General features: G+C 54.8%; 4 protein-coding genes across 4 annotated transcripts; 2 read left to right on the top strand and 2 right to left on the bottom strand.

The window, feature by feature from the left end:
* Positions 1–128: 128 nt before the first annotated feature.
* On the bottom strand, positions 129–894 carry TRAVEDRAFT_22587 (uncharacterized protein; the record flags this gene model as incomplete). Its single annotated transcript, XM_008043506.1, has 5 exons — positions 129–248; positions 319–390; positions 456–629; positions 650–730; positions 790–894. 5 exons carry the CDS (start codon positions 892–894, stop codon positions 129–131), a joined length of 552 nt encoding a protein of 183 aa, XP_008041697.1.
* A 2693-nt stretch (positions 895–3587) lies between these two features.
* On the top strand, positions 3588–4705 carry TRAVEDRAFT_50798 (uncharacterized protein; the record flags this gene model as incomplete). Its single annotated transcript, XM_008043710.1, has 2 exons — positions 3588–4096; positions 4549–4705. 2 exons carry the CDS (start codon positions 3588–3590, stop codon positions 4703–4705), a joined length of 666 nt encoding a protein of 221 aa, XP_008041901.1.
* Positions 4706–7778: 3073 nt separating this feature from the next.
* TRAVEDRAFT_22585 (uncharacterized protein) lies at positions 7779–9872 on the bottom strand (the record flags this gene model as incomplete). The annotated part of the gene is made up of 11 exons (XM_008043505.1): positions 7779–7883; positions 7956–8048; positions 8116–8252; positions 8319–8367; positions 8421–8463; positions 8580–8728; positions 8792–8871; positions 8933–8996; positions 9056–9208; positions 9270–9369; positions 9769–9872. The coding sequence occupies 11 exons, from the start codon at positions 9870–9872 to the stop codon at positions 7779–7781; spliced, it is 1077 nt and encodes a 358-aa protein (XP_008041696.1).
* Positions 9873–10476: 604 nt separating this feature from the next.
* On the top strand, positions 10477–11277 carry TRAVEDRAFT_86511 (HET-domain-containing protein; the record flags this gene model as incomplete). Its single annotated transcript, XM_008043929.1, has 1 exon — positions 10477–11277. A coding segment is annotated over one exon (801 nt), but the record flags the coding sequence as incomplete, so codon positions are not given.
* Between the last annotated feature and the right edge of the window lie 1712 nt (positions 11278–12989).

Genomic DNA, 12989 nt, shown 5'->3' with positions numbered 1-12989 from the left:
ATATTGAGCGACGAGAATGATTACAAGACTACATTGTACGAGAACACCGATCCTCGACGCTCGCACACACTAGGATGGTTTGATATCATATACACAAGGAATTGGCCTGTAGGTTGCATACGCCCAAGTTACTCGTCCTCGGTGTCCTCGGCGACAGGGGCGCTATCCACTCCACGCACATATTCCTCCAACAGACGCGACAGCTCGGCGTACATCCTACGAGGCGTCGCGACCTTCTTGTTGACCAACTGAAAACGACACATATAAGCTATCGTAGCGCCGCAGCGCGGCTGGCCCGCGAAATTCCGTGAAGCATACCCTGGTGTAGTTGATCTCCGGGCCGGCAATGTTCTCCAGTTGGCCGAGTAGGATCATGAAGTCGGATTCGAGCTGTACAGCAAATCGGCGGGTTAGCCGAGCGCGAACGTGGTCGGAGGACATGGGAGACGGCGAACCGCATGCCAGATGCCCGCGATGTTGTCGATCTTCGTGCAGAGCCCCTCAATGTTGGCGTTGGTCTTGTTGAGAGCGTCATGATACGCCTTGAGAAAGTCGGCTTCTTTGGATAGGTCAGAGACGTGCTTGCTTTCGAGCTTGAGCTGCTTCCTGAGTTCCAAAAACGTGTCAGTCTATGGTGCCAGGAACGTACAGACGATTCACGTTTACCTTTGGACTCTTCGATCTTGTTTTTTAACTCTATCGCCGTGGGCACGAGGGCGAGGAGAGAACCCTGATAAGGGGGGGGATCGTATGAGACGTGAAGCGTACGAAAAGTGGGATTTGGCCTACCACCAGTGCGTGGGCGGCGGTCGGGGATAGCGTGAAGAAAAGAAACGCAGCGGAAATTGCTCCAGCAGACAGGCAGGCCACACATGCCAAGCCGACGTGGGTCATTTATGCAGGAAGTGAGTATGCGCAATTCCAACACGGGTCTTCCGCCTCTCACATCGGATTTGACCCTGCCGGCGTTGCAAAATCAGTGTATGTAAGACGGCATAGGTGTGAAGATTCGCGCACTGGGTGAGCTGCATGTGGAGATCCGCGACCTTTTGGCGGGCCTCTTGCAACTTGGAACTTAGAAGACACAGCGTGAGTGCTTTCGATGACGGCCTTTTCAAGCGTGACCTCGAACGAGCGGATGTTCCCCGCTAGGGCAGAGAGTCCTCCTTCAATGATATGTGCTTCTTCTTTGTTCTTCCTGAGGCGCTTCAATGGTGAAAGTCAGTGACGAATCATACAGACCCACCGATAGGAGGAGCTGAATGCGACACTCACGGCAATAAAATTCTGCACCTCGGCCTTGAGATCATCGCAGTCGTCCTTCTCGATTCTTGCTCCCTCCGGGAATATAGCAGTAACTTGAGGGTGTACGGCGATGCTCCGCACGCCAATTCCGATTCCAAATTTTGCCTAACAAGATATTTTTCATAATTTTGCATACTACAAGACAACGGGACAGCATTGCGACCTCCCGGAGATAGAGGCATGGGCAGCCTGCGGTGACCCCAGCCCCAGTCTCACACACCACATGGGAGGCAGCGGCAGCCTCCGATTAGAATGGGCGGCTTACAGACAGCCTACTAACAGAAGTGATTTCACATGCGGCAGTCGGCGGGTCCCGCCCGCGGCTAGGCGTGAACCTCATTCTACGTAGGAGGACGCAACGGAGTGGTGCAGACGGTGCACGGGTGCGTCTGCACCATATGATGTGGCGCGCAAAGCGACGGGACCGTTTCTGCTCGTAGGGCGCTGGGACATGCTACGAACACACGTCTTGTTCCGTAGATCTGCGCTGTGGTATTTTGGTGCAGCTGGGACGGGTGCCCGGAATTCGAGTGAACCAGTGGGTTGAAGAGGCGACTGCGCATCCCACGTACGTTGACATCCGTCATCTACGTCGCGGGGGGCACACAGTGTCTAATTGCCACAGATGCGCCTCCAGGAGCTGCCTTCAACAAGCTGCGCTAGCCATATTCTGGATGTGCCCGAGACACGACATTGTTCCCTTATCAGAATTGAAATACTTTCTCGCCGCTAACGGGAGACGGCGACGACGATTCACGGGGTCCTTGATGTAAATCAGAGCTTGGAAAGCTCGAACAAAATGCGGCTGCTGGATACAGCTCACAAAACAAGCGAACAAGTCGCACGGCGGAATGACGTCCGCGGCCACGTATCGATCTGAATACATATTCTCGGCGTGTTGAATACCTGCGGAGAAGCAGACCGAGTTAGAGACCACTGCTCGATATGAGTGGATAACGCTGGCAAGGTTGAAGGCACTTACAGCTTATCAGCTCTCGCAGCGTCTGTAGGCCATCAACATGGATTGCCTATAGTGATATCAAAGCGCAAGAAAGGCTTTATCGAGGCATCCAGGGGAATACATGAATAGAGGGGACGATACTGAAAAGGCGACGAGGCGAATAGGACGCAGAGTGACACTGAGTGAACCGCATCCATGTTGCGAGGCGCAGACGCCACAAAGGACAAACAAAGGCAAGCTTATTCAAGCGCCCCGAAGTGAAGGAAATCTACGGAAACCCGCGGACGAAGCCGGGTTCGCCTGGATTCACGTGACCAATCCATTTCTCATAGGCAAGACCGATTCTTTGTGGAATCGGAAAGTCTTGAAACATCGACCGTGTTCTCATCACCATTCAAGAATACGTATCCATCTTGAAACATACTGTTCAAAACAGCGACCGCGTTAGCGGCGTTCTGGCGACTGATCCCCACAAGCTTGTTGAAGGTCGCGCTGTTCCCGCGCCTCAGCGCCTTGATTCCTGTGTGACACTCCCTTAAGAATTGTGCTCACTTATTTCTGCACCGCCCCAAAGAGCAGATGACTCCCAAATATATTTCTTGCATCTCCTTTCCGTCATCTTATACCTTATAGGATATTTCTATAGGCAGTTAGACTGCGGGAGGAGGGTGTGCATATGCCTTCCAGGTGATAAAAGAAGCCCTGGGAAAGTCACAGTAGGGTGACACTCACGTCACCATAACACTCGGCGCTCAAAGCTGTATCTCACCGGCTCTCGTTGCACGCCTCACACCTCCGTTGCGTCCCGAATAAACTTGCCCGTGGTGGAGTTCATGCCAGACGTTATGGGAAACAATCTTGTGAGTGCTATGATATCTCAATATGAAGCCTGCTTACAATGTCTACTTAGCTGCCGGGAGCACATCGCGACCCTGTGCCTCCCGTTCGGACACCACTGGCCAGTCATCGAGGACAAAGACGACCTTTCTTGCCCAACTCCCCCAACACCTGCTTGCAACCACCAACTTGAGCACCCGAAGAGCACACCATCTAAGTTCGATTGCAACGAGTCCGCGCGCGTACTTGCGACGGAGTGTCTGCGTCCACAGGCGGAGACTGCGCAGAACCAGAACATCGACACGGAGCTTAGTCCGGACGGGTGAATTACACCTGGAACGGGGTGGGTCGTTGGGTACGCCTTTTCTTCGCTCCTTCGATAGCCTTGCATTAACTCGTGTCGCTTCCAGAAATGGCCCCTAGGAGTACTTTGGTACGTGAGTGTCAAAGCTCCTCGCCCCATCCAACTGGCACGTCTTCCGTGATGCCACCCGTCCCCGAGTACCGTGGAATGCCCATCTACACGCCCTCGATGTCGCCGGGCTTTTCATCGTCCTTGCAGCTTCTGCGCGCGCCGCTGAAGATGAAGTGCTTCAGTGTCAAGAAGCTGCAGTGCCAGATCCTCGAGCAGCTCGAGGACATCCTGTCACTCGCTGCCGATGTGTCCATCCCCGTGCTGAAGGAAGAGGACTCCACGGAGCCAGTCGAGCGCCAGCATCTCCTGTCACCCGCGTCCGAGCGCAAGATGTCCCAGATCCGCGATCCACCTGCAGAGCGCATCATGCGCCAGAAGATTGACAATGGCATGCGCATGCAGAACACCATCAAGTACTCGGAGAAGATCAGGCAGGAGTGGGAGGAGCGTGTCGAGCAGACTCTCTCTGCGTACGACGGCGAGGAGGGTGACTCGGATGACTCGGGCGAGAGCGAAGGCGAGGAGGGTCAGGAGGGTCAGGACGACCAGCGTCACGACCATTCGAGTACCACGTCGGAGTACGCGTTCAGCAGTCTTTGGCGGACCCGACGCCTGTGGCATCTGCATCACCCATTCCCTGCAACTCGAGTCGTGACACCAGTCGTGACAGCGCATCAGTGGCCACGATGAGTCCCTCGAGTCTACCGTCAGTATGCGGCGCCTGTCCCTATGTACTGGCAGCCAGTCAGCACCCACCAGACGCGTTCGTCGACACCCTCTTCCATTTCCTCGCCTTTGGCGCTCGCCGCACCCATCATCATGTCACATGAGCAGCCGCCTCCGATGGACCTGGACGAGCCCAGCTCTGGCATGACCATTCGAGCTCGACGATCGCCTCAGAACCTGGAGCCGAACCTTCTCATCACTCCTCCATTGTCTCCCATGGTCTCTCCGCAGGACGTGAATGCGACAGCCACGTGTCGCGCGAACCACCGGCATTCAACTGCCCAGTCGCTCATCAGCCCTACAGCCTCACAGTCTGGTACACCCCTATCGCCGCGCTTGCCTTCCGTTGCGCCGTTGTCGCCGACAACCCCGACGTGCTCGCGCATTGCAACGTGGCGGGAAGCGGCCGATGTTCGAGCGCGATTGACGAGCTCGAGGGAGAACTGCGCTCTGGAATATGAGCTTAGATACCAGTCGATATGTGAATGTGAGACGATGATGCACGTATACGATGACGGACCTACCCGAGCGTTTAGTGAACCCAGATGCACTGTATTAGCACGTTTATGTGCCAGTCCAATTTCCTCGTGGGTCGAGGATATACGGCGGTGGGCGAGATGTTCTACTACATATGAGCAATGTATACTTACACGCAACAAGGAATGAAAGAACACACCTAGTTAATAGTGATACTGTCGCCAAAATACAAAGCCGTTGTGACGCGCAGACGTCGGAGAGTGGTGAAGCTGGGACGTTTTGCCCAATAAACGCAGACTGTATGCGCGAACAGTTCAGTGTCTGAAGATCTGACACCTTATCGATCGTGCGATATGTGGACTTGCATAGAGGCACATGCTTCGTCGACGTCAGCTCGCAAGCCACATATCTTGTATAGAAGGCGCGCTGGACGCCTTCAATATAGACTTGGGCTCTGCCACGGACACGGTGTTCTCATCTTCGCTGAGCGCGAGGGGGACGTACGACGCAACTATCGCGGTGTCTTCTAACTCGTCACCTCCCGTTGTGATTACCCAGCCTACAAATCGCTCCCGCCACAAGAAGAGGAAAGATGTAAACAGTGTGATGTTGAAATGAAGGATCTGCCAACAGCTCATAAGCGGGAAGCATGGAAGGAACAAACGATGCGTCTGTAACGTACGGAGAGGCTGATGCAAAGCGGATCCTCAATCCTCGGAGATCTCTGGGAAGGAATGCGCCTACAAAGCTCGCATACCCCACAACGGAAAGGTCCGAAAGCAGGTGATACTGACTTGAGAACGGCAAGGACATGATCTCGCTCACGACCGATCGCTAACTTCAGTGCAGATTGCAGGAGGCTGTAGTAGGATAATGACCTACTCGGAAAGAATGAAGCGCGGTCTATTCGAGTGGCCTCATGGATAGTGAGTTGGAGAGTATAGTAGCAAGGATACCGCAGATTGTGATGGAGGCGCAGTGACGAGCGAGAGAGCATATCGTATGCGGTGCTTGAGGAGGAAAGGCTGGCCGAGCTTTGTTACCAGCGCAAGGGCAATAACCGTGTGCGTAGAACGGTCTCCCAAGTCGAGTGCGGCAGAGAGGATGATTGCGTAGCACTCTGTGTCTCCGATTGTAGATTATCGACCTCCCGAGACCAGGGAGAAGTGAACCGTTATGGATCAGCGCAAGAGAGACAATCAGAAGTCGCAGCTTGAGTAGACGTGTACGAGATTCTGCGCAAGCCAGCGTAATGTAAGTATTGTGAGAAATGTGTAGATATTCCGAGAAATCGAAGGTCTCCGTAGATCCACATAGAGGACATGAACAGGATGTAGAGAACGAGCCCGTCCCTACGACTATACTGATCTTCAAGCTGTGCGTGACTCACCTGGCCCAGTAATATACTGCCGTCCTGTTCTTCCCGTCCAGATACTTGGAGATTAACTGCAGGTCCCACCTCATTTCGGATCTCACGTCCTTAGTGACGCTGCGGGACCAACGGTGAGGGAGTGTCGGCGCCGTACGGAGGAGCCCGAGTGGTGAGCAGTACGCCAAGATCCGGCCCAAGTAGGTGTGGTGTTTGAAAGACATGCGGCGACTTTTGAGGACACTGCGGGGGAAAACGATGGCGCGCGCAGAGGGAACGAGTCGGTGAGCGAGTCCGTCGCGACGTGGAGGAAGAAGGAAAAGGAACGCGTACGGCGCCTGACCTCCGAATCTCCGATTCACCCGGCCCCGAAGCTCGGCCCGGGTTCCGTAGAGCGCGAAGCACGAGCCGCCCTAGCTCAGCTTCACCTGCAAGGAGCATCGCGCGGAATGGGTTCGATTGTCTACCCCTATCCGCAGCCATGATGCTGATTGGTACAGGTCATCCAGTGGCTGGAGAGGGTCTGCATCGTCTTCAATCTAGGCGGTGGCAGATCATTTCCGATGGCATGTATCTCAATATTGCCAGGCCTATTGTGCTGATATGCGTTGTAGGAAAACTCTACTCCACGTCGGAGGGATGCTCACGCCGACATACGACAGTGGGCTCACTCACGCTCGCCAGCAGAACCACGGCCGCAATCATGAGGGGCTGGTGTTCATCGAGGATCCCAATACAATGCAGGAGGTGATCACAAACACCCGCTGCGCCCTATCCTCTCGCGGAGCACACTGAAAGCTTCCCTTCGGTGCCCTGTGGCAGATCCCGGACGAGGAATGCCGCGCCAGGACATCCCAGTGATTTCCCTGATACACACCCATCTACCACATCTCCCTATCCTACGAGATGGTCGTCAACACGAGCCAGTCCACCTTCCACGGCGCCGATACATGGATTCCAGAATGGAAATAGGTACGACCGGCCTCAGGGTACACGTTGGACACTTAAATCGAGCAGAACATGGCTCTTCTGTAGAGCATCATCCCCCGATTCTCGAGAGCCGGCTGAAATTTGCGTGCTCCGCTGGACGCCGTGTGCAAAGAAACGGTAGCTGATGTGTGTGCCTTCAAGGGGACCTCGTGGACGATGCCACGCGGATTATCTCTCCCGTATTGGCACACACTTGGCATTTTCAAAGGTATGTGTGCGCGCCACTGGCACCTCAATGGTATTACCTACATCCTGATTTGAGGGCAGCCCTACAACTCCGTGAATGAAGCCCTAGACTACACACAAGAAATGTTCTGTGCGTGTCTCATCGTGTTCCAAGTGATCATTTGACTTATTCTGCGTACAGAACTACGATGTGAAGATGACTATTGCATCAATCTGGACCTCTATGCGTGATTAAAGGTAAACGATTCATTTATTAAGCCTTGGTCTTTACTGACGGTTTACGTCGCGTAGGAACAAACCTTTCCGAGCGATGAAGCGCAAGCTCTGACGCGGCTTAGAACATGCGGAAAGCCGCTGCCACGGAGATGCTTTCATACCGACGGGGCTGAACATCAGGCCGCTCGTATATATAATCGGTGACCCGGTCGTCTCGAATGACATGTGGTTCTCTGGATATTCAGTGTTTCGTCCTTGAACCGCAGCGCATCGGCACCCAGACAGCACCCCTCCCCCTACAATTGCGCGTCTGCTGGCTTTTTCGCATACATCCGGACGAGGCTAGCGTGCCGCATATCCATGATCGCATCCCATATTCCGGCAATCGCGTTGCAGAACGTCTGGTGCCGGACTCGCCGTATAAACGCCCCAGTCCACAGTCCGCCGCAAGAAGACAAGCAGACATGACTCACTACATCGCGCTCCCCTAGCTCGTAGGCGGTTCCATCGGAGAAGGAGGCGCGGTGAGCCAGGTAGTCCGCCCACGATTCCATTTCATTTGCGATCTATCGTTACCAATCAGAATTGAGGTCTATGCGGGGAAGCGCAGTCCACCATGCGGTCGACACACACCTCCAACCAGGTGAGGGAGAAGCGCTCTATTTCTGCCGCGGTGCACTTTATGTCGTATATCATCGTATCTGGGTATGATGGGTCGGGTTCCGCCACCAGCGGTGGCGTGTGGCAGCTTATATTGGGAGAGGTGGCACCTGCGTGTTCGTTAGTCTTGGGTGTGAATAGTGATCGCGAGGATACAGCATAGGAAAGAAACTCACGCCGCGGTGCATTAGCGACGTATGACCAGGGATATCTCAGTAGTATCCGCTATAGGAGCCCATCATTAGCCAAGGCGAAGAGTAGTGCATAGTGCCACGTACCAGTGCGAAGGCAATACCGGCTGTTAATCGATGGACGGATATCCTATAATAATCAACATAGCACATTTAGCGAGCTCGTCATAGATGCGGCGTGAGTATCATCACCGCCTCTGGGAGCTCAGGAGTAGCCCGATGACGTAGCGGACCAGATTTGGGTACCTGGGTATCACCTCACGGCTTGCGCGTGGGGCTGACACAGATGAGGAGGTCGTGGGGGCGAGATGGGTTCCGAATTTTGGAATTGCCTGAGCGAGTTTGCTCAGGTCCTGCGAGCCACCTTTACCGCAAGCCACCTTGGTCCGTACTAGCTGTAGTATGATCGGACCATGAGTAATACTCCGGCCAGGAGATGTAGAGCGGGAGCCTCTAACTTCTTCTGTGATCTTGAACCCCGTATTCGCGTCGTCGTACGAGGACGAACCGATGTCTATGAGCAAAAATGGTCTGCATACTATAAACGAATTAGCAAGAATCAACGTGATCACGACGAGATATATAGAGTCCAAACGCACCGTCAATGATGGCCACGGTGTTGTGCAAAATACTGCGGCATTTTGCGGCGGTTCGCAGGAAAATCTGCCCATCGACGTCGATATAGTATACGTTTAGCTGATCGTGTACGTCGATGAACTCACCTGGTGATGCGTGTCCCAGGATGATACTGGCACGACGTCGTCTGTCGTGTCCCCTGCCTGGACGTCGTCAAGGACATAGTCTACCCGCAGGAACATCTCCGAGATGTCTTCGACGGATTGCTCTATTTGCAGGAGAGATCTCAGAGAAAGGCTCTAGAAGTAGATGGTGTTAGCAGGGGATGTTTTCATGACGAAGAGCTATGATAGCACTAACATGTGTTCCGATGACGCCGGTAGGCTGAGCGGAGGGGACGCTTCCCGTAACCCTGACGGAGTGGGCATGATCACAGCACATCAGTTTGGGTGAGAAGTTCCTAGCAAGATACGTCCAAGAGAGAAGAGTCAGCTACAACACCAAGGGCTATTAGGCAGTAATTAATGCACACCGTGTGTCGGAAACAACGCGTGGCTACTAGCTCCGATGCTTCCGCGTTCAATATAACGTGCGCACCTGTGGAAATAGATCAGGGGACGTGGCACCGAGGGTCACGCAAGGTCTGTAGTTCACCCAAGTTGACGATAGACATCAAATACACATGAACACCCGGGACTGTGGGACACGGTGGCCTGGGTGGATTATTTTGGCTTCCGATGAGGGGCGAGAAGTCAAGGGAGAGATCGAATTGGTTGTCGGGAGAAAGCCGCGCGCCATCCGCGGCAAACAAACACCGTCCGTCCGATGAGTGAACCTGCCCTGAAGCAGCGTTTCTTACCAGCGCTTGGCTGATTCAGAGAAACTCATTTCCGCTCTCACTCTCAGTCTGGTCGTCTCCTGACCGAGGTCGCTCTCGGCTTCGGCGGCAGGCTTTTCTTTCATCTCTGCCCTGCATTCTCAGGAGATGGCTCAGGACATATCTTGTGCTGCAAGTCCTGCTTACAGTAGAATGCGGTGGTCTTCTCCGGCGATTCCTGCCGGATAGCAGACCTTATACAATCTGTACGTAGGGTGTCTAATGTCCGTCTCCGACGTCTACTCACCATGGTCTTTGTTTTTATCGATGTGAATAGTCTCCTAGATTGGGCCGTCTCGCGTTATACCTGCCACGATCTCTTGTTGATCTTCGTCGGCGAAACACCGACATCGTGACGGTCTCAAAAACAAGGTTCGTTCACTTGGAATGCTGTGGCGCTATATGATCATGCGCTTCAAGAAGCTCCTTTCGCTAGACAGAGAAGACATACCGTGGTGACGCCTCGGACCACCATCCGCTTCGGCGCTTAGTACGTCGCTCGAGCTTCCAGCTTCCCGATCTGAACTCGTCTCAACGCCTCATCCACCCTCGCCGACACCATCCCGCGCATCTCTGTGAAGCACCCTGCTATACTAGGTCTGGCTATCTGTACGACATGTCCGGTAATTATAGTGTGTAAGTGCAGTCACCGGGCACTGTTCTATACGCGGGTGCTAACAGCGTCTTAGCCTGCGTCTGCTCGACACGAGGTCTGGCCAATTCGTCCTCGTACCCGATCCCAAGACTGCGCGATATGCGATTATATCGCATACTTGGGCCGCCGTGGGTGAACAGGAGTACAAGGCCATCGCGGATCTACAGTCCTCGTTATCGACCAGCTCCGAGACACGCTCGCCATCATCGCGGCAAATCCCTACGACAAACTCCATCCTATCTCATCCGCAGTTGTCCCGCAAGATCAAACAGGCTTGCGAGATTGCTCGTCTCCATGGGTACGATTTTCTGTGGATGGACGCTTGCTGCATCGACAAATCCAGCAGTGCAGAGCTCTCCGAGTCGCTCAACTCCATGTTCGAGTGGTATCGCCAGGCGAGCGTCTGCTACGTCTACCTCGTCGATGTCTCATCCGACGAAGATGTCTGGCGTCATGGTTCCGCGTTTCGCGGGAGTAGGTGGCACAAGCGTGGCTGGACGCTCCAAGAGCTCATCGCACCCGCGAATGTTGTCTTCCTCTCCAACGACTGGCGCCCGCTCGGGACGAAGACCACTTTAGCTGCGCTCCTCGAGTCCATCACGGGAATCGATACGAATATCCTTCTACACAAGGCCCCCCTGAGCTCTGTCAGCGTCGCGCGCCGCATGTGTTGGGCCTCCTCGCGCGAGACGAAGCGGGTGGAAGACGAGGCATACGCTCTCATGGGTATCTTCGGCGTAAAGATCCCTATGATCTATGGGGAAGGACACAAGGCGTTCATTCTTCTACAGGAGGAGATCTGGAAGACGATCCCGGACCAGAGTCTTCTGGCGTGGGGAGCCAAGTTTTCAAGCCAGGAAAGTGTTTCCCCGGCGTCTCTTTTGCGTCTGATCGAGGAGCGAATGGCTATCCTAGACACGCCATTGACCTCATTCCAACGTCCTCCCCATTCGCTCTTCGCCGTCTCCCCGCGCGACTTCCGCGCGGCTAGGACGCATACGCCTATAACAGCGAGGCAATTCGATGAGCTTATCTGGGATTCCTCAGGACCGCGCATTCAGCTGGAGCAGGCGGCCATGTACACTCCACTCCTCCAAGGCGTCCGAGTCCAGTTTCCCGTCATACGCTACTCGTCCTCTTCCTTCTCGGGAACCACGCTCTTCCCCGAACAGAGCTCGTATCGAGACTGTGGGTGTGGCCCCTTCGAATGTGCCTGGCTTGCGTTGTTGCAGTGTACAGATGACGCGGGGAACATCATTGCCCTCCCACTCTGCGAGCCCCCTGCGAACTCGTCCAACGACAACCTACTCGTCGGCACGCGCAAGGACATATGTCTGGACTGCAAGCGTTACTATCGTACCTGGGCACTCTCGTCTGCGGCCGTGCGCGACATGCGTGACGACATCTCGATCAAATCCCTCATCATTCGCCGTATCCCGATCGAGCATAGGACCAGCGGTGCCCCTGCCCTGCGCATCCGGCGCATCCTCGTCCAGCCCTGGTGCACCTCCATGCTCTCCGCGCAAGGGTATGCGGTCTCTCTTCGGCGGACAACCGCCCAAGTGCGACACCCCTCCGAGCACTCCAGCGATCACTCTCTGAGGCTACAACACAACGGCGGCGGCCGGGGTTCGACCAGTCCCGTCGCTCACATAGAGGAAATCGAGCTGCGGATCGCACAAGGAGACCGCGCTGACGGGGTCACATATACCGTTCACTACGGCAGCCAGCTCGCTCGTCATAGTCGCGGCCGTGACCTGCGCGCCGACACGGCCCCCCACGCAGCCCCGGGCCCTCAGAACCTCGTTCCCTCCCAGATCCGGCGGGCGGACAGCACGCGCCTCTCGCATTTTGTGCCGTTCACTGGACTGGGGGAGGCGCGACACGAGTTCGAGCTACGCGCAACGGGGAGTCCAGTCGCGATCGTACAGAAGCTGTACGTGACACTACAGAACCACACCGAGCCTGCCTGGATGTTTGGCGGGTGGGGGCAGGCACCGTATGTGGACTTCTCGTTGAACGTCGAACTTTCAGCAGGCATTGTGGCGGCAGTGGGGCACGATCGGCGCAGTAGTACGATGTAGATGTTCCCTGATTCCGCGGTGAAGTGTTCGCATGTATAGTGCATATCCCCTTCGGTATTCCTTCCCGTACAATACGTAAGGACAAAACACAAACCTTATCATATCTGTAGTAGACGATCTACCAAGTTGTCATTGTACGCTGCCGCTGTACTCAGACATGTGCAGCGATTCTGTGTCGCTTTCCTTTCGAACGTCTCGGCGCCCATTAGCCCTAACCCCGGAATCTCGGCGACGATATTCTTTCTTCCTGGACAGCTACAGCGTGCGTTCCGCACGAGGCTGCAAGCGACTGCGCTTCGTGCATGGTGCGTGCAACTTCGACATCGTGCGCTTTGCAGCATCATACATCCCTACTCTCAGTACAACAGGTGTAGGAACTTCAAGACTCGTCTCTTCCCAGTCCAAATCACGCCACCTCTGTGCTATAACCGTTATACAGTACACTCATCAACCAGGGAGGTCAC

This window comes from Trametes versicolor (genome assembly GCF_000271585.1).
Source record: "Trametes versicolor FP-101664 SS1 unplaced genomic scaffold TRAVEscaffold_10, whole genome shotgun sequence".
Lineage (NCBI taxonomy): Eukaryota > Fungi > Basidiomycota > Agaricomycetes > Polyporales > Polyporaceae > Trametes > Trametes versicolor.
This window is presented reverse-complemented; position numbering and strand designations above follow the sequence as displayed.